Source organism: Gopherus flavomarginatus, chromosome 3 (genome assembly GCF_025201925.1).
Source record: "Gopherus flavomarginatus isolate rGopFla2 chromosome 3, rGopFla2.mat.asm, whole genome shotgun sequence".
Taxonomy (NCBI): Eukaryota; Metazoa; Chordata; order Testudines; family Testudinidae; genus Gopherus; species Gopherus flavomarginatus.
The window spans coordinates 277,368,446-277,389,941 of NC_066619.1; the positions used below are offsets into that span (position 1 = coordinate 277,368,446).

The window sequence follows — 21,496 nt, forward strand, 5'->3', positions numbered from 1 at the left end:
CATACGTTACTCCATACTGGACATATATTTATGGCACATACCCTTTGCCTTCCAAAGCATATTTAATTTTAGAAAAACACATAAATAAAAGACATAGTTATCTTTTATACAGCTCAAAGGGATAGCTGTGTTAGTCTGGATCTGTAAAAGCAGCAAAGAGTCCTGTGGCACCTTATAGACTAACAGATGTATTGGAGCATGAGCTTTCATGGGTATTCAAGATGAAGTGGGTACTCACCCACAAAAGCTCATGCTTCAATCCGTCCGTTAGTCTATAAGGTGCCACAGGACTCTTTGCTGCTTTTATACAGCTATATTTTGTAAACTGTGAAAACAATTTTTTTTAAAACAACGATTTGTAACAGAAGGGCCCGCAATTCACACTAATGATCATAAACTCAGAATCTCCAATTGGATTAATAATGTTCTCATAGTACAGTACTTTATTTTGAACTGGCTTTTTCTTATGCAAAAACAGATGAAGTTTAGGTAATTTTACAGCTTAAAGAAAGCCCGTATTGTACAAAATTTTACTCATGTGAGCACTCATGTAAGTAGCAATACTGGCTTCCCCAGAATAGCGAGACTAGTTATGAGTAAGGGTTTGCAGCAGTGAATAGCACTTGCATGCTAAAGCCATCAAAAATGGGCTGTACTGTTTTAAAGGCTATTAGCACTATGAGTGCCACAGAAGAAATCTGAACTTGTTTTGTTTTGTGCTGTGCGTTTTAATTGAAAACACTGTAATGGTAAAACTTCTTCACTGGTGCATGAAATCTTAAGGTTACCTATCGAAAATGCAATCTTCATTTGTGTGTGGCAACTCAATGGGCTCGTAGTGTAGAAAAATACAACGGCATAAAAGAAAAGATCTTAAATTGTACACTCTGCATTTGCTACTAGGTGCACATGGTCTTTTCAATATGGAAGTAGAATTTTTGCTGAAGTACCTTGTGGAAAATTTGAAATACTAGCCTGGGGGCCCCAATGAGACATCATTCACTATCCTAGCTAGAACAAATCAAGCTTCTACATCCATGCCTCTGAACTCATTACTGACCTGAGGGAAAATGCTAGCCTTAAGCAAAGTTTTAATAAAGACTCTGGTGGAGTACTTTCTGTGGCACTAAATGAGAAACAAACCACTTATCTGCAATAGACCCAGGACCTGAATATAACCCTAATGTCAATTTTCTAAGGTTCTTGGGATTCTTTCCAGAGATGAAACCAAGATCCAAAAGAGCTTTTATTACCCTGCTCACTAATTTATTATGTAAAAGTCAGGCTTAAATTGATCAAATGTTCTGCTTATCCTGTATGAGTATAATTTATTTTAATAACGTTTTGGTAAAGTAAAAATGTCCACATAGTAAGCAAAACTCAATTGATAACTAACGATCTTACTAAACCAGCATAAAGTGCATATATCTAAAAACGGCTTTAAATATTAATATTCATAGTAACTTTTTTGTAGTTTATTTAAAACAATTAAAATATTTATCACCATAATATGTAGGTGGTATATTACACCAAGCAAGCTACAGGCTAGACTGTTGTTTGAAGGTTTCTTGTAAAACAACTGGATACTATCCACCATTGTTGTAGGTAAATAACAATAAACAGATGAGCAGCCTGTGTTCTTCTGAGGTTAGCACTATATTTCATAAATGATGACTGAACTGCCCCTTGTCTATCATTAATTACCAAATAAAAGCCTGTTCGGCAGAGGAAGGGGTTTGAAAATTAAACTGTGGTCTGGATACACAGTGACAGAGAGAGAATCCTTTGTTTGATCGTTATGATCATTAGTTTCCAGCCCAGGCAAAGCGATCACAATTTTTGTATGTGCTCATTTTCTGACTGGAATTAATTCATAGAGTGGTGGTGGTCTTTATTTTTGCAAATTCCACAGACAAGTAGGTAAGAATCATGAAATTCCATGGGGTGAAATTGAGGGAAAAAACCCTCGCTTCTCTATGTTAATACTTCAGTGACACAGCTCAGGGAAACAATAATAAAAGCAAAGAAGAAGGTAGGTTAGATCCAGCAATTTTGACAGCAGAAGAGGGACATTAGGCCAGCTTCTGGTCTCTGTTATACTGCTGTAAATCCAGAGTTGTTCCATTCAAGGCATCCAAATGAATCTGAATCTACTCTAATGTAACTCAGATCAGGGTCTGGCCCATTGTGATAAGATTTTCATGAGAACAGTCATTTTGATATTTAAATTTAATGGGTACCTTTTAATTTAATGTGTACCTTTTCACTAGGTTTAATCAAGCATTTTCTATACACAGAGAAAATTAATAGACTAACATAAAACAAGGGAAAATATGTGCTGTGTGTGTTACAGTGAAATCATCACATATAAAGAAAATAATATGTTATGTTTGCAATCAGTCAATTAATTTAATTCACATGAAATTTTCCAGCACTAGTCCTTTTTATGCAATCTTTTGACTTTTTTTTTTTTTTAATTTTATTATTGTGGCTGAGGAATCATTGTGTAGTTTGTGATTCTGGGGTTACTAGCCATGTGTCTGGGGAGGGGAGTTGTTTTTAACTGGTTGGTCTAAAATCAGACAGTAGTGGGTGATTCCAATAAAAATGGAATTGAATCACGTTTCTATATAACCAATAGCCTTATATAGATGAGATGTGGTGGGTGGAGGGGAAAGAACAAAATATTTCTAGTCTGAGTAGAGATTAAATGACAAGAAGACTGGAGTTGCCATCTACTGGAGTGTATAAAGAATGACAACTGACAAGTATAAAAATCCTATCATGAAATAATTAGTCAAAATAAGTCCAAGTATTGCCAGCCACACAATTATCAAAAAATATTTATAAATAAAGGGATATTATTTTTCAGTGACAATTTTTCAGCAATTCAGAAAATACATGAGGAGGCTATACTAAAACCATCATATTTGCTTAACTTTTTTACCCATGTCTTATAAAAGATTATTCTTAGTACTTCATAGCAGCACATGCCTATTCCCCTATTCAAGCTTCACAAAAGTAAAAATACCAGAAGCTATAATGAAAGCAGTGATCCACTCTTAAAATATGAATACCTAATCATTGTTATATTTTGTTATTTTTCACCATTATTCTTTGGCCTACAAGAAGAGAACTTTATGAAATATCCCTAGCTAATGAAACATCTAAAGACAAAACAGCAATTTTTTTTTATATTTGTGTTACTATTGAACACAGTTACTCAATATTCATCTGTGCAGCTGTAATCATATGCCAAAAAAAGCTTTTTTATTCGAATAAGATCTATAGCAGAAATTATGTTTCTCAGATGACTCCTCTAACGGTCAGCAGAACACACAAAAGCTCTTCAGTAAAAACACTTCCATAAACCACTTAATATACCAAATCATTCCCGAGACAAAACAGATCTTTCCCAAGTAGATCAGAACACCTGTAATCACCAGTTCAGTAAGGAATGCAAAAGTACAGAACAAGTGCTTCAGTTCACATTCTGGCTGTCTCTGAATTTCTGGTTAGCATATCTAAAAGAGGCACAAATGCTGCAGGGGAAATTACACCAAACTAGGAGGAGGCATGATGTCCGTTACAGCTACAACCTAGCAATTCAATGGGACAGATGCTAACAATCAGCAAGAGCACTGACACACTGCATCGCACCTCTCAAAAAAAAAAGACCATGGCTGTATGACATTTGCATTTCTTGGAATTTTTTTAACAAGTTAATTTGTTCTTTAACATATAGTGAACATATTCATTAGTCTGTTATTAAATCCTTTATATTAAGTGACTGGACTGAAGTCTCTGACGTGAACTTTGTGATTATGATTAATGGAGCTCATACACAAAGGATTATTTCTCTGTAAAACGTCAGATTGTACAATCAATGGAATTAATCCCAAAGGGCCATAGAAAATGTTCTGAATAGTTCCAAGTCACATTTTTATCACATTTTTCGTTTGACTGGGAGGTGATCTTTAACTGCAGCTTTAAGTAAAGCAAGTACTGCAAGCAAGTCATCAGACATGATGAAAAATGATGTATTTCTCCAACAGAGCCTAAAAGCAGGGCCAGCTCTAGGTTTTTTGCCACCCCAAGCAAAAAAAGTTTTGGCTGCTCCCCATCCCAGGCTGGGCTCCCCACCCCGCACCCCCTGCCGCCCCAGCGCTGGGCTCCCTCCTTTTCTGCCCCACCAGTGCCCTCTCTCTACCCGCACTCCTCTGCTGCCCCAGCCCTGGGCTCTCACCTCAACCTGCACCCTCCTGCTGTCCCAGCCCTGGGTCACTGGTAACTCACTCCCAGGGTGGGTCATTCAGCAGGAATTTTGGATGTGCACAAAACACAGACAGGATTGTTTCCCATATGGTTACAGAGCTGCAGTAAAGTGGAAGAGTTTTCAGCTTGTGCGATTGGAGGATATCTGGATGCATATCATAAGACTGTCCTACATAAATGAGGAAAAGTGAAGATGCCTTTATTATTCTTTTGTTCCACTCTTTGTTTCTATGAGGAATTTGCCAATGCAATATCACTGTCTTCCTTTTAAACAAATAAAACTTTAAAAGGGCAATATCTGTTGAAATAGCAATTCCAGTCCTAAAAACCACTGGAAGCATTTCTTGCTTCTTCATTTCCTATCCTACTTTTTCTACAGCAGGTTACAGTGGATCAGTATATTTGATTTGGGAGAAATGAAGTAACAGCTGCCCAAACTGAGCTTGGGCACTCCTGAATTTTGAGGGTGTTCAAATCTGGAAGGCAGGTGCTAGATTCCCTTTCTGAATATTAGCTAAATCTGGAAAGGAAAAGTCAATTTCTGCTTCTGTGGCTCAGAAGTGGAAATCCTCCTACATGCCTAGTACTGTATCTAAAGCTGCTGAAGTCCCCTAGCAGATCCTCCCCTCCCTTACTTTTCATTTTAAGTTCTAGTGGGATCCACGTACCTCCCTTACTAGGCTTCAGATAGAGAGGTAACATTTTCCAAAGTAACTAAGGTGCCTGAGCCCTATTGAAAGTCAATTGGATTTAAGCACTTCAGAAACCTAAATCCCATTTTAAAAAAATTTAGGAGCCTAAGACACTTTTGGAAATTTTACTGTGAAACCTGAAACTTGACCCGATGTTCAATAAGGAGTTAGTGGAGCAAGCAACATAAAGAGTGATGGAGTTTTTGTCCCCAGGTTGCTGGGGAGGTGACCTGATGCTTTTTACATCAGTTTCAGCTTTCATCAGGCTGATGTTGTCTAGATGAGGTATATTCCATTATAATTTTCCAAAAGACATTTGAAAATGCCAATGCCAGTTCACTATTGGAAAGCAATAGGCAGAGTCTCCTTGATAACTGCAGTTTGTGGAACATGCTTTTTTGTGACCGGTGTTACATGAGAAACCAGTGTCACGAAGGCATCTAAAAGGACAGCTAGACTGCAACTACCCTGGTGATTTTGGGACAAATGTCCTTCATTGGAGGCGATAACATACTGGCAGGGAAAAGGCTAGGAGAGATGATTGACCCTTGTGTTACTTCACAAGTACCCTCCGATGGCACAGGATCACATGCCCATCACTACCTTCTGGCTACGGACCTTGAGGGAAGATTTAAATCGTGACAGAACATTTCTTTTCACCTCTTCAATATTTCTTAAGCAGGATAACAGTATCCTGCAATCAGCGTTTATTTTTGTGATGGAGGAGGAGAAGAGGTTGTAGATGTAACTGATGGGAGAATATAGGAGGAAGAGATTGTCCAAGGTATTCAGATACCCCACTTTGAGTATGGAACAGGACTTGTGATGTTATGCTAAATGCACAAATAGTGCAAGGGCTACTTGTTCATCTGTCTGGTCTTGTGCATAGAAACCAAAGTAGTATGAATACCTAAAAAGTCTGTAATCGGCCCAGCAGCGCATTCTCATGTTCCAACAAGAGAGGAAGTCACCAGTTCAGAGGCTGCACTTGAGAAGCAATAGTGGCAGAGCTGAATTAGATAGAATCCCACCCCGGTACCTAACTAGCATTCCCTCTCCTCATTTTTAATTTGTACTCAAAGGATATGACCTCAGTGGGCTGTGACCTGCACACTGACAATCGCAGGATTCACTCATAGCAGATGAACATGCAATAAAATATGATTATACAGGAACGGCATAATATAAATTGGCCACCTCTAAAATGAGGTACTTTCACAGATACTTCAGAAGCAAAAGCAAATATCAGCAACAGACCAGACAATTAATACCTCAAATAAAATTAATGAGAACCCAGAATGAAAAATGTGCACACTAATTCTAATTCTTCCTCAGCTACATAAAAGCTAGACATAGGGCAAGTTGAGATGGTTCAGATTTGGACTCAAACCCAGGGACGGTGCAACCACTAGACAAACTAGACGTCCACCTAGAGTGCCAAGATTTGTGGGCGCCAAAAAGCACTGCCCAAAATGTCTGAGATGTTCACCCAGTACCGGCTAAGCGTGTAACCCTCTTCCTGCCACTGTGCGAGGGGGTGCCGCAGCTTTGATCAGCCCCAGACGGCCAGAAAGTGATGTCATTCCTCCTCTGGCGCTGGGGGTGCTGCGCTGCTCCCTGCTGCTCTGGCTCCGCCCCAGGGCTCCGCCCCTGCTCAGCCCCGCTCAGCCCCACTCCCCTGAGCTCTGCAGCAGGGTGGAGCTGCGCTCACTGGTGGGGAAGTGCTGAGATCCAGCCCAAGCCGTGCCACCAGGGAGTGCTAGGGGGTGGTTCCCCCCTCAAAGCCAGCCCCGCTCCCCACACGGAAGCCTGCCCCCACCACTTCTGCCCCCCGCCAGAGACCTGGGGCATCACCAACCCTCTGACCTCCCCCCAGCCAGCCCCACACCTGCTGCCCCTAACTAGCCCCACACCCCCTGTCCTGCCTGCAGCTAGCCCCACACTCCTGTCTCCAGCCAGCTTCTGCAGCACCCCCCTGCCCAAAGCCAGCCAGCCCTGCACTCCCCTGTCTCCATCCAACCCCTGCCGCACCCCCATGCGCAAAGCCAGCCAGCCCCACATCCTGTCAGGTTATTTATTTATTTTCATTAAATATGTAGACTAAATAATGAAATTAATACATTTTCAAGCCAATGTGTATTAATTCTAATGAACAATGCCACATTAAGCAGTATTCGTTTTTGAAAGTTTATAATAAGCGATTCTCAGGGGCGAGATGTGGGGGTGGGGCTGCAAGGTGGAAGTTTTGCTTAGCGCACAAAATATCCTTGCACCGGCCCTGCTCAAACCAACAAAGAATATGGAAACTGCATACCTTCTAAGTTTCCCTTGCTGAACTATGACTCCCATACTGACACAGTGTTGTCCTTTCCCCTTCAAATAATTATTGTCCTTCCTCAAGGTTACAAGGGTAATAACAAAAACAAACGAAAAATGTAATTCCCAGTAATAACACCCAGAGCTACATATAAAATTATATTGTAAACCAGCTTTAATATTATTAAACCATACCCTCCCTCCAAAAAAAAAATGGCAAAAGAGAACTCCAAATGTTGAGAACTGAGCTTGTTTCAGTTACGTATCCAAAAGTCTGCCTGCTCATTGAATCCTGCAGGGGTCTTCACCACGATCCACGGACCACCATCCCTATGCAACAAACCCTGTTACAGATCTTCCATTTGATAAACCCTAATTACCTTTCCTGAAGTTATTTTCTTGGGGGCAGAAAAGGCCTTCTAACTCTCTCTGGTATTTTTGAAAGATGACACCTTTAACATGTTTTGGCAGCATATCTCCTCCAATGCTCAATAAAACTGTGAGAACAAGTGAACATGGCTTCAGCACACAGGCTAGGCTCAGCTAATATAACAATCTGAAGAAATACCATGTGACAAATCTTTCCATGTGGCATGAAACAAATTTCATGGGCAACTTCAAATAACTTTATGCTGGCCCAGAAATGTTTGCATGAAGCATCCCAGTTTTGTGTATTATTATTATTTGTATTGAACCACATCACAAAGGCCTCAGTCAGAATTGGGGCCCACTTATGCTCGTCACTGTATCAAAACAGAAACAAAGGAAACAGTACATGTCCTGAAGAGACGACAATCTTAAAAAAAGACAAGACATATGAAGAGGGGGAGGACAGGCACACAACATACACAAAGAATGAGCAGGATGATAATGGGGCATGCATGATTACTTTTATAATTTTTTTTAAACTATCCTCAAATGCTCCTTCACTAAGCCATTTTTAGTTATTACATATAAGTATAAAAACTATGCCCATCTGCCATTCCAGCTACACTTCTGTCCTCAGATGGCATATTTCCAATGGCAAATTGGTTTCCTTAATCACTTTTTGTCCCTTATCTTCCTACTCCCCAGGTGAATCCCATCCCAAATTTAGGGCCTTGGAAAGAAGGTGGGGTTTTTAGTCAATCTGAAGAATCTCTCATGAACTGGCAACTAAGCAGCATAGACTATGATGTGAGCCGCTGAAGTATCAGGCTGGCAAACTCCTGGGAGTTGTTTCTCTGTTGCCACTGTCCTGAATCAAAGTGGCTAGGAGAAGAGGAGCTGCTTGGGGCAGTGTACAGAGGGAGATGGATCCCCGTTCACTGGGTCTGGAGTGGCAGAGATACACTGCAAACTCAAAAAGGGGCACATATGAAGTGTTTGTAGTTTCACACCAATTATTTCCCACATACCTAGGATCTACCATTGTCATAGGATCACATTATTTGGAACTTCACTGACATAATCATGAAAAATTATTATTATTTTTCCACAGTCTGTAGTCACACTCATATATAACATGCAGAATGCATTTATACACATAAAGACATTGTTCATAGACAAAAAAACTCTAAATAATGTTAAAAAATCTACAATACATTTTGAGCTACTGGGCATTTCACAGATACTGACCACTGATTTTGATTCAGAAGCTCTAACTAATACAAGCTTGGCTCCATACCAAATCTGAAAAAGAAATTGAGCACTCTCTTGCCAGATTATAAGTATTTGCACTACAAAAAGAGTACAAAGTGAGCCAAGTGTTCTTTAAAAATAGTTCTTTAGAATTCTTAACAGACACAAAAAGGCCCTATGTCCTGAAAAAACAGGTTTTCCCTTGTGTCACTTTCCTTTAGAGAGGACAATGCAGTTTTACTATGAAGTCTTGCACTAATTTTGCACAAAATATGGAATGGGTCCTAATAAACTCTACGATATTCATCTTAGAGCAGAGATTACCAAAATTAAAGACTCAGAATTGCATCAGTGAATAGAAACACTCACTAGTTAGGACCGCTAAGTATATTAGATGCCCCTGAGCCCAAGGTCAACTTCTCAAGTGACTTTGCATCTGTTTATAGAATTCACTATAAGTTTCAAATAATTTGTTTTAAGACAATAAGTGATCAGTAAAAAACTTTGATTCTATCATGTCTTTTTTTGCTCTCAGTTTTGTAAGGCCCTTAGCACAGGAATGTGAAAACATAAAAAGATTTGTAGAGGCATGATCCAAAGCTTCTCATTGACTTTAAATTAGTCTGTTAAAGAACAAAGATAGCTTTCTTTAAAATACAAAAAAACAAAACAAATCTCTTTACACACACACACACACACACACACTAAATTGCTCAGTAATGTCTATTAATTATTGGCAATAATTTAAAGAAAGCTCAGATTGTACACTTGTTAGGACAGGGACCATCTTTGTGTTATGTGTTTTTACAGTGCCCAACATCATAGGATCTTGGTCCATGACTGGTATTTCTAGACATTGTAGCAATATAAATTATAGCAATACTTCAGTTTCTCTAGTTTACCACCATTATCAGAATTAACTCTATTTAATATGATCATCAGTATTTACATTTTTGTATTTTATATTTTTTCTACTATATATGAAAAAATGAAAACTTCCTATAATCTTCCAATGAAATGGATTACATGAAAAAAAAAAAGATTTCAAAAGGAGGTCTATATTCTGATAATGGTAATTTTGTAAATTTTCTCCTTTCAGCCTCTGTATATTGTCAGAGCAGAAGGATGGTAGCATAAAAATATTGCCCTTCTAAACAGCCAAAATATGCAAAAAGGCACAGATATCCTGGACATGATTTAGTCTGCCAAAGATCTGTTTGTATGGTCTCTATAGGGGTTGTGAGATATTGATCATCATCTATCCCCATAACTATCTAGGCCAGGCTGTATTGTTTAGAGACTGTAGGATTTCTAGGAGCTCAGAGAACATTTCAGACTATAAAACATTCCAATAAAATTATCTGGAAACATATTGCTTAACTGTAATGCCTTACTCACACACTTGCAATAATACCTGTTCTGACTGAAGAAAGCACAGCTAGAGACTTTATTCCAAGAACTGATTTGTTCATTGGCTCAGGTAGAAAAAACTTGCACCAAGCTAGCCTATTTGTGCTAATATTGTCAGTGCCAAAACATTGGATGCCTTGAAATTAATTTAGTCTCAAACTCCTTAACTAACAGGGGCAGTGCATACTCCATAGCAATGGTATAGTGGGAACTATACTATATTCCTGCAAGAAGGTTATGAGAAAACAAATATCGACTCTGGGTGGGATTTTTTTGTTGTTTTTGTTTTGATTTTCTGATTGCTCATGACAAATATATTTGGAAAGGAGCAAAAGAAGTGACTTGAGAAGGACTGTTTTCCTAATACTATGGAGAACAGATTTGTGCCTAATGCACTGTGAAAATTTTCCAAGAACAGTTTATCCATTTGTAAAATGACTCCTCAGTAAGGCTGCCAGGAACAGCTTTTAATTTGTTCACCCAAGCTTCAGAAAACTTATTTAAGAACTTTTTTTCTATGATTTCCTGTACCTTACTGGTCTGAGTAGTGTTTTTTGGCAGACAGGCTTTGTCTTCACTGCAACAAAGGTGAGTCTTTGACATCAAGACAGCTATCTCAATGAAAATCCTAGTTGAGACAAGGCACAGGTATTTTTTCCTTTAAGCTAGCTGGTCAAATTTAAACCCCTGGTGGCAGGGTAAAGGGTTGATTTTGACTTGCTACTTCAAGGTAAAAATTACCTGTGCCTTGTCTCAAGTAGGATTTTACATTGCAATCACCATCTCAAATTAGCTATCTCAATGTAGAATTGTGTCTCTTTCCAATGAAACAGAGCATTAGGTTTTCTCTATGGCGGGAAAATGAGTTGGGTTACAAGATGTATCAATTAACACACTTCAGTGAATATGTTTTAAAGACCATTTATTATGTAGTATTGACAAAGACAGTTATATTTTGAAATGTGTTACCTAGTCATGACTAACCTTAAGTGGAAACGGTGACCCCTGGGGTATGTCTAGGCTGGTGTGTGGTCCCATTTTAACACCAGTTAACTGAAAATCAATTAACTCTAGTTGAGTAACACCTCCAGAAATGCTTTGGAAGGTCTTGGAATAAATGTTTGTGGCGTATCTAGATTAGCATTTCGGAAGGTGTTAGTTAACTAGATTTAATTGAAATGCAGTTAACTCAAGTTACAACAAGACCAAAATTCTAGTCTAGATGTATATGAACTAGGAGTTGTTTACAACCAGCTTAATTGTTTGAAACACAACTATCTGTGCCTAACTATGTGCTATGTGGTCTTTAACAATGTGTGTATTCATTAAAACTTGTTAGTTAACACAACTCAATTTTCTCAGTGTAGACAAAAGTTGACATTAGGACATTCACAACCAACATGACTGGTTACATATTCCATTGTGCAGCCAGATAGCCATGCTGCAATTTCACAGATATTCAGGGAGAGAGTCAGTAACTCTTTAGCTTATGGGAATTTTACACTAATAATAAGTGGACACAAGAGACATTGTCTCACTATTGATATATTTTCTTTAAAAGATACACTGACAATTTTGCGTGTCGATTGACTCCATGACTGACTTTATAGAGGTTCACATGGGTAACTGTTATGGCTGATGATGGCAACCAAGTATCTGAATGAAGAGATAAAAGTGTATTTATCACCTTGTCAAAATCAATAGGCTGATTTACATAAGAATATCTATTTCTTAACGATCGTAACATACCCGAGGTGTCTATTCTGTACTGACAGTAAGGCAGCAGAGATAGCTATCTTTTACTTATTACTTCAACACCTTGAATGGTCAGAGTCATTTTGATTCAAAAAACTTGTATACTGCAATGTTTGTGTGCCCACTAAAAATACCATTTTACATAGCTCATCCACTCCTTATCAACTGATATTCTAAACACTATTTGGGAGGGACCGTGAGCTAAATGCCAGGAGTGTCCAAGATGTAAATATCAGAGCAATAACAGATTTAATTTGCTACCCTTGAAGTCACGTTTTTTCTTTTCCTTTCCTTTTCTTTCTTTAAATGTTTCTTTTATAAAAATGCCACGGTTCACTGCACTTGAAAATTAAAGACTACAGTGTAAAGATCAAGGTTTGAGTTTATCCATTCCTAGCCACAAAGGGAAATTAAAATCACTAATCAAATTCCCATTCCTTAGAAATAACTTAGAAAATACCAAAAGCAGCCAAGAAGTACATTTTTGGTATTCCTGGTGCATGGCATAAACACAATTATTTTACACTCTGCTTAGTGGGATCTTGCACATTTTTGAATTTACACATTTGATTGTTAATAAAATAAAGAGAATACATACACAGAGATTATAAGCCAAATTCTGCATTTATTTACACTGGTGGAACTCTACTGAAGTCATATATTCATATTTTTCAGGTCTTGTAGGGACCATTGTGATCATCTAGTCTGATTTCCTGTATAACTCAGTAGAAATCAGTATAGTGAAGCACAGATTTGGACCTAATAAATGTTTGGGCATAAATAACAATTATAGTGTACAATACCAGAAATGAATATATATGAAGTACAATTGGAACTAATTAATGTGTTAATTTGTTAAATGAACAAATAACATGAATATGAAGAGAATATCAAATGGAAGTAGACTAAACAAATTAAAGAAAGATGACTTTACCACTTACTTTGACATCGTGAACAATTTTGCTAATCATTGCACTGGAATACCAGCAAATATCATTTGTGTGATGATTTCAATATATAGTTTATCAGCTAAACTTTTTCTAAAGCTGCATATTTATCTTCTGTAACCTACACTGATTTAATCAGTCTCCTTTAAATACATATATACTTAGTTTAAACTTCTGAAAACAACTTACAATAGCTGCATTTTATACAACTAATTTAAGTCTTTTAATTTATACAAATTTGCCATAGGGTTTTAAACTGTAGAAAATGTGTAAACTTAACAAGTTGGCAGTGATAACAGCTTTAACAGAGGAAATTAAGTCATTTGAAAAACAATTAGGTTGAAAGCAGATTTCTGTTTTTATTGCAGTAAAAGGTATATTTTAAAATGTTTAGCCACTCTATGACTGACAAGTTTACCAAAGACACTGTAGAACCAAGACACATTCACTCAGTTTCATTTTTGTTCGAACCCATATTCCATACTTCTTGGATTTAGTCAACCCATTGCTTCAATGGCTCTAGCTAGACATACTGAGCTCTGCCATTCTTAGAATGACCTGGTTTCTTTGTACAAAAGCCTTTTAGAGATAGGAGCACATTCTCTCCTGCAACAGAGCTTTGCTCTGCACCAGAGCTGATTCTGGCCCCCTTCACTTTGTCACTACTTACATCAGCTGCAGTAAGATCTAATTTATGCCACTGGCATGGGATCCTTAATAGATCCTATGCCCATGCAAGATCGGTGGATTGGAGCAGGGCAGCACCTTCACACAAATCTCTCTTCCTCCTACACCAGTGGAGAAGGGGTCAGATTTAGAAATGTAATGCCCAGTAGAGCGTTCTTTTCTGATGATTTGCAGCTGCCTAGTGCTCCTTTATGCCATTTAAGTGGTTGGTATCATCATTAGAAATATAAGGTCTGCCAACCTCTCTTGAAGGGATAAGGGAAGTTCTCTTTGCAGAGTTGCCACTGAACAGGTCAGGGGATGTTAAGCTCCTCATGGGATTCCAGTCCTAAAACATTGCGGGTTTTGTGCAATCTCCATACAGGCCCAATGCTTCAGCCTCTACTATTGACTTCATCAAGTACTCAGAAGTGGAATCCTGAATATGCCCTCGCATGGACAGGAATTTACAACCTCCCTTTCCTTGTCTGCTTCCCTTAGTCTCTCCCCATGTTCTTTCATCTCTTTCCCCAATGTTTTTGTGTACTGGGAAAGAGAAGCTGATATGCATTGCTACTACTGGACAGGAACAGGCTATAGTTGCCACTGCAGGACTTCCTGAGCTGTGAATAAGGAACACAAGTGGGAGGAGGAACACGGTCAATTTTCCATCCATGTGAGAAGTCTAAATACTACAAAAGTTTCAGATTTTGGTATGTGCCCAACCACCCTTTTTGAAAAATAATGGATATGTACAGTAGAAGGGCATAAATACATTGAATTAGGAGGATAAAGAATTCTTGATTCCAAGTTCTGAGACTGCAATCAAAGAACTTTAACCTATTTTTGAAGGATGTTTTGAACAAATGTGTTTGAAATGATTCTCTCACATATTCATGTTTGAATTCCTGAAAATATTTTTGGCATTAAGTTTTCTGTGACTTCCCTTGGAAGAGAACTTCTGCTGTATCTAATTATGGTGTTCCCTGAGCTGTACCAGCACATGCTCAAAGCAGTCAATCATGATCAAATACATTTAGTAGAACCAGGATCTTGTATTGATTTATCAAAAACCTGAAAAACTGTTTTGGTCAATATTGTAGCCAAACTCAAAGCTAATCTAACTTTACACACCCACCTAATAATCAATGGTGACTTAAATAAGAGAACATCACTTTCTTTGGCATGAAATGTGTTTTCATGTCAAACTTCCTTAAAGGCATACATTGAACTCCGAATTGTCAGTTCCAATAGCATTTGTCAGCGGATTCATTTCTGATGGTATTTCATAATGGAAAAGGATGGCCAATATCTCCCTGACAATACTATTGCATATTTCTCGGTCTAAAGATTACAGAGATAGCTTATCAACAGCAGTCTTTTCTATATATAATGATGAATGAAAATTAGTATGGAATGATTTGTTAGTCCATGGAACAAAGGGCAGCACAAATGGGAAAATGTAATCTAATCGGGTTCCAAATCCCCTCTCTCCCCACCACAAACACACTAAAGGGACAACCTGCATGTTGATCTCATTGAGAAAGCACAGCATTCATTATGCTGTATGAATAATAGTTCTGTGTGCCGTAGCATACACTGCAAAAAAAAAAAAAAAAAGCGCCATTAGGAAAACCATGTGCTGACCACATTAGAAATATACAGGATGGTAAAAGACCAAATGTAATTAAAACATATGAATCCAGACATTAGAATTTGCAGAGCCCTTAGTGCCTTTCTGTGAGAAAGATCGCGCAGAATTCCCAAACATGCCCTGGTGAGAGGGTAACAGAATAAAAACATATTCCCAACAAATGACTATAAAATTCAAACGTTTGTCTTGAAAGAAAAAAGAAAAGAAAGAAAAAAATCCAAAAATCACATTTTATATACTCCTTCTCAAAACAAGAAACAAACACACACAATCCTCCCCCCCAACTAATCCCTGTGTGCCTTATGAATTCAGGCGAGTTTAAACAAAAGGACGGGGGGGAGAAAGAAAAAAAATCTACTTCTGTAGCTTCCTACTTAGAAATGTCGGGCTCCTGCTGATGATTTTTGTCTGTGTGTGTTTGAGTAATGGAGAGATAGGCTTAAAGTATTTTCCATTTCATCAAAGAACATATATTACTTTCCTGGCTCACTAAAATGTTGGTTTTATGCCCACCCCTTTTCAATCTGCCCATGTCTGAGATGCACAGTGCAGGCGTACAATCATGAGCAGCTTACGACACTCAGTGAGCACTAGGTGCCTCTGCATGCTTTAGCAACATACTGCTCAGCTGAAGGGAAGGGATTCTTGCTGTCTCTCTCTGCTCTAAGCATCACCTAACAAGCAAAGCGAACAAAGAATGGGAAATAAAGCTATCCTTAGCCGGTCAGTGAGTGAATTGTAATCTGTCTCTGTGGAGTAAAGGTTGTGTCGGTCAATGGTCGTTTCAAATGATGGACATTAAAAAGATTGTCAAATCCAGTGGAGTCGTTAGTAAAGAGTTTGGAGTTTTTTTCACAACGTCACAGTATTAACTGCAGAGAAAAGGACAGAGAGAGAGAGAAAGAGAAGATCAAGCTCATGCAGATAGTTCTGAAACTTGCAAGTCCTAGAAGTCAGCTAAAAACCTAGCTGGACATCCCTTTAGCTCTTTGAGCAGAAGCAAAATAAGACATTGTGAGCCTGCCAGCTTTGCACAACATTGAAAGGGACTGAATTTGTAGCACAGAGGGGTCTTTTTTAGTTCTGCATATAATTAGTCCAAACACAAAGGAAGCAACTGAATGGAGGTTGTCACTCTCTGGAAAAGGGTGGGTAAGACACTTTTTAATTAAATTCTTTCATGAAGAAAGATTTTTTTTCTTTGCTGCAGCATCTAACATGAACAAAATCAACATCCTTTTACCTGTGAATGTCCGTGAACTTTAATGCTGCACAGCTCCTGCATGCTGTAAAGTGAAATATTTGTCTCTGTGTCTTTTTTTTTTTTTTTTTTTTGCCCAGAAATAAAATATGATGTAGAATTTGAAAAGATTTCAATGGACATTCTCAAGCATATTTGGAAACATTCTTGCTAATGGATTTCCTTCTCATTGGTCTCTGTTTAAACTGGTTGCTGTGGAAGCCCCCAGGGTTGATATTGTGTACACTGGGTGTCTTTTTAAAAATGCTTCCAGCCGTGAATAGTGGGTGTCCGCAGCTATGTCGGTGTGAGGGCAGGCTTTTGTACTGTGAGTCACTGAATCTTACAGAGATGCCTCGCAACCTGTCGGGCATGATGGGCTTGTCTCTGCGGTACAACAGCCTTTCAGAGCTGCATGATGGACAGTTCACAGGGTTAATGCAGCTCACGTGGCTCTATTTGGATCACAATCACATTTGCTCAGTGGAGGGGAATGCCTTTCAAAAATTGCGGAGAGTTAAAGAACTCACTCTGAGTTCCAACAAAATCACTCAACTGCCCAATACTACTTTCCGACCTATGCCAAACTTGCGTAGTGTGGATTTATCATACAATAACCTGCAGTCGTTGGAACCAGATCTGTTTCATGGGCTGAGAAAACTAACAACTTTGCACATGCGGTCAAACGCCATCAAGTTTGTGCCAGTGAGAATTTTTCAGGACTGTCGCAGCCTGAAGTTTCTAGACATAGGATACAATCAGTTGAAAAGCCTGGCACGAAACTCTTTTGCAGGCTTGTTTAAACTCACTGAACTACACCTCGAGCACAATGATTTGGTGAAGGTGAATTTAGCTCATTTTCCAAGGCTTATTTCACTGTATTCTCTCTGCCTACGAAGGAATAAAGTCACTATTGTAGTCAATTCCTTGGACTGGATATGGAAATTGGAAAAAATGGATCTCTCTGGCAACGAGATTGAATACATTGAACCTCATGTTTTCGAAAGCGTACCTCACCTCCAATCACTGCAGCTGGATTCCAACCAACTAACCTACATTGATCCAAGAATCCTCAACTCCTGGAAATCACTCACTAGCATCAGCCTTTCTGCAAACATCTGGGATTGCAGCCGTAATGTTTGCGCCTTGGCCTCTTGGCTAAGTAACTTTAAGGGTCGCTATGACAGCAATCTGCTCTGTGCCACCCCTGAATATGCACAGGGGGAGGATGTTTTAGATGCAGTGTATGCTTTTCACTTATGCGAAGATGCAGAAGACCCAACAAGTGTTAACATGCTATCAGCAGTAACAAACAACAGCGACCAAATGTTCACTTATAGCCCTGCCACAATAATATATGAGGTGCAGGATACTGAAGGAGAAGGAACAACAAATGCCATAACCGTAACTATCCCCAGTGAAAACACTGAGAATGCTGTTCAGATTCACAAGGTGGTGACAGGGACCATGGCACTGATTTTCTCTTTCCTCATCGTGGTTTTAGTGTTGTATGTCTCCTGGAAGTGTTTTCCAGCCAGCCTAAGGCAACTCAGACAGTGCTTTGTGACACAGCGCAGAAAGCAGAAGCAGAAACAAACCATGCATCAAATGGCTGCCATGTCAGCCCAGGAGTATTACGTTGATTACAAACCCAACCACATTGAAGGAGCCCTGGTGATCATTAATGAATATGGATCTTGTTCCTGTCACCAGCAGCCAGCAAGGGAATGTGAGGTGTGATTTTCTTTGGGAATTTAAACAGTGTGCAACCAAATAACAATGGGCAGACAGTTGGATGGGGGTTTACTGTGCTTTTCTGATGATTTTTGATGCACTTCTTTGCTGAAATTGTAAGAGGATCTGTCTAAAAGACTTGATATGTTAGCTTTATTGTGTCTTAAAATCTTCAGGACAGTCAGTCCTAACATTTCATATGATAATATTCCCTTTGAAGATCTGACAATATTCAGGAATCTGAGAGTGTAAAAAGATACCAATTATTGACTGATTTTTTTTTGTAAACTACAAAAATGTTTAAAATAAAAAAAAATAGCATTTACAGTTTTTGCAGACTGGTGTATACTACATGAATTGTTACCTGTATGCAAAATACAACAGTTTAACCTCTTTTCTCTTCACGTACAAGTGTTGAAATGAAAATCTAGCAGCAAGGAAGACACATAAAATTGAAAGATTGAAATTTAGCAGATGGCTTCACAGTGTAATTATTACACACCCACATACACCATGTTACTGAAAAAAAAAAAGCATGGCATAGCAAATATATTGTTGTTAATGTGCTACCTGTAACAGTATATCACTAAAAGAAGGAGCTGAGTCATCTTGGAAAAGCTAAAGTTCTAACCTGCCCCTAGGAAATATTTCTGAAGATTTTTCAAGATAGTTGACTTCTAAGTTGTACTAAGAGCCACAAAGATGCAGCATATCCCATCAGTATATTCTGTATCTGAATTAATCACATTGCAAAGTCTGATTAAAAAAAGAACACCTTATTTTAAAGGGCTTATTTAAAATCTACTAGCATTCCCCCCTTTCATGCTCTTCTGCCCTATGCTAAAAGCAGAGAAACCATTGCTCTGTGGAGTGTAGAGTAATGATCAAAGGACTAAGGAGGCAGCAATCCAATTTTCAGTAATGAAAGATCGGTGCGTTTCAAAAGCAGAACCTTGGGTGTAACACTGCAGGTCCATTAGGCATAGAGTGATTAGAGCATACTTATGGTTACTATAGTTAACCACTATAAAATCCTGTCTTGGGAATGCCTGGCTTGCCAGTCACTTTAATCACAAGACATCCTTAACAGCCCACCCTTCTAAAAATATCTGCAGAGGCAGAAAGTATATGATCCTACCTTACTAAGTATTGACACAGGGATTGTATCAACAGTGCTTTCTTAATACAGAGCCATGCAGCTGTTTCATTTTATTGCCCTTCTTTAAATGCTTGCTTTTCCTGTATTTTGGATTTTTTCTCTCCAATATGTGACCAACTTACTGATTGCTCTTCTGAACCACTCCACACGTCAATGAAAACGAGGGTGTTGCATTTTTATATCATCAGGCAATGCATCTTTGAAACCTTCTTCATACAGCATACCATTCTAATAAAATGTGACAGATAAAGGATTTTATAAAATGTATACACTTTGTACTTATTTATTCATGCTATGGCTAGCATCAATGGAAGAAAGTGCCCCCAAATTGACATTTTTAATGTTAACTTAGATGTAATTTTTTTTAAATGCCTATGACGCTAAGACAGGTTTATAAAATACAGAACACGAAAGGATCAAACCAAGTTTTTTTTTCTGCATAGATCCTTAGTAGTCAATAATGTTTAATTATATAAAAAGGAATATTTTATAAATTATTTCTAAATGTCAAATGAGCACATCCTTTGAAGAGCCCAAGCTTATTCTTCATCTGCTTAGCAACTTTCACCCTGATTTATATTAATTAAATATGAAGTATTCCTGCACTGTAATCAGATTATTTTACGTAGTAAAACTACAATATCATAAATGATCTGCATTGGTAGAGGATCTTTTTTTTTTTCATTATTGCAAATTTTAAACTAAAAAATTAATGATTTTGTTTTTAAGCCACTTACAATTTCCCTGCTGTCTTGAAATTTGCTCAGACTATCATAGCGAGGATGGTATTTAACCATTTAAACAATAGTGCATTTCTCTTTATGTTCCACTTCAAGTCTGCAAGGGTCTCATCCTTCAGCCACTGAAGTCAATGACAAAACTTCCATTGACTTCACTGGAAGAAGAAAAGGCCCTAAATGAGCAGTGATGAAACCAACAGCAAAACAGCTTCTTGTTTGTTTCAGTGTCTGCTGAGTTTTTTAAGACAAAATATCTTACACAACGCTAATTTAGGGCCATATTTTCCAGTCTTTGCTGATGACAATCTCCATTGAGTGCAAATGGGGGTTTTGCCTGAGGCAGGTCTGCAGAATTTAGCTCTCTAATTACAAGCACTATGATATGCCCCTCAAATCAAAATGTAACATTAATGTCATCTTGCAAACTGCTTGGTTTAAATTGGTTTGACAGAAAGCTTCCAAGAGCACCCCAAGACAGTTACAGTTCTACATATGTGAAAAAAATATTGAACTGCATTTATTTCTTCAGTAGCTCCTGTTGCTATAAGAAACAGTGCCGGTGTATTCATTTTTCCTCAGAGTTCATGTACATATAAGATATCTTGGTGCATGTAAATCTGCTGTAAGACTGGTGCAAACATACATGGGAGTCACTGCAAACATCTACAGATTATTCATTCTATTTATCAGTGTTAGCGATTTCAAACAAGGTTTCGTGAGACTTGAACAATTCAACCTTGGTGATTTAGTCACCTCTGTGCTTCATGCATCTTGCATTGACACCTTAAGCAAACTAAAGGAGATAATCTGATTTTTAAAGGTGCAGTACTTTTCACAACTAGGGCTAATCTCATTACTTCTTCTTACCATTTCTCTAAAAGGAGAGTAGTTACCACCAATGATTTGCTTCCCATTGCAGAATGATAGATGAACCCTCCACACATAGGGTAACATATTCAACTTCAGAGATGATATTTTTCAAATAATCACAAACAATCTTTTTTCTAAACAGACAAGTGACAGCCACAATATCACAAGATAAACTTCTGCTTCTTCAGGTCTCCAAAGGACACCTGTACATATCTCCTGGGGGTCCTGAGCAGTCACTGTGGCCCTGTGTCATTTAAGTTAAGCTATACGGCTATAAACCACAATGATAATCTAAAGGCTGCCCAAATCTGTTCTGAAAGTTAATGTGTGAAGTAAACGAATATTCCAAATGCAAAGGGGAAGCATTTATTGTGTTACAATCCAACTAATCAAAGTGCAGTTATATCCATTCCCCTTT

General features: G+C 38.3%; 2 protein-coding genes across 4 annotated transcripts in view; one reads left to right on the forward strand and one right to left on the reverse strand.

Annotated features, from left to right (window-relative positions):
• The window catches only part of CTNNA2 (catenin alpha 2), an 828,797-nt gene that overhangs the window by 198,280 nt on the left and 609,021 nt on the right, over nucleotides 1-21,496 (reverse strand). The gene's annotated exons all lie outside the window — the stretch shown is intronic.
• Nucleotides 15,944-19,705, forward strand: LRRTM1 (leucine rich repeat transmembrane neuronal 1). Its single transcript, XM_050943389.1, has one exon. The coding sequence runs from the start codon at nucleotides 16,750-16,752 to the stop codon at nucleotides 18,313-18,315; it is 1,566 nt and encodes a 521-aa protein (XP_050799346.1). The 5' UTR covers nucleotides 15,944-16,749; the 3' UTR covers nucleotides 18,316-19,705.

Coding starts and splice junctions, on each gene's coding strand:
- LRRTM1 (XM_050943389.1), top strand. CDS start 16,750: ATGGATTTCCTTCTCATTGGTCTCTGTTTAAACTGGTTGCTGTGGAAG.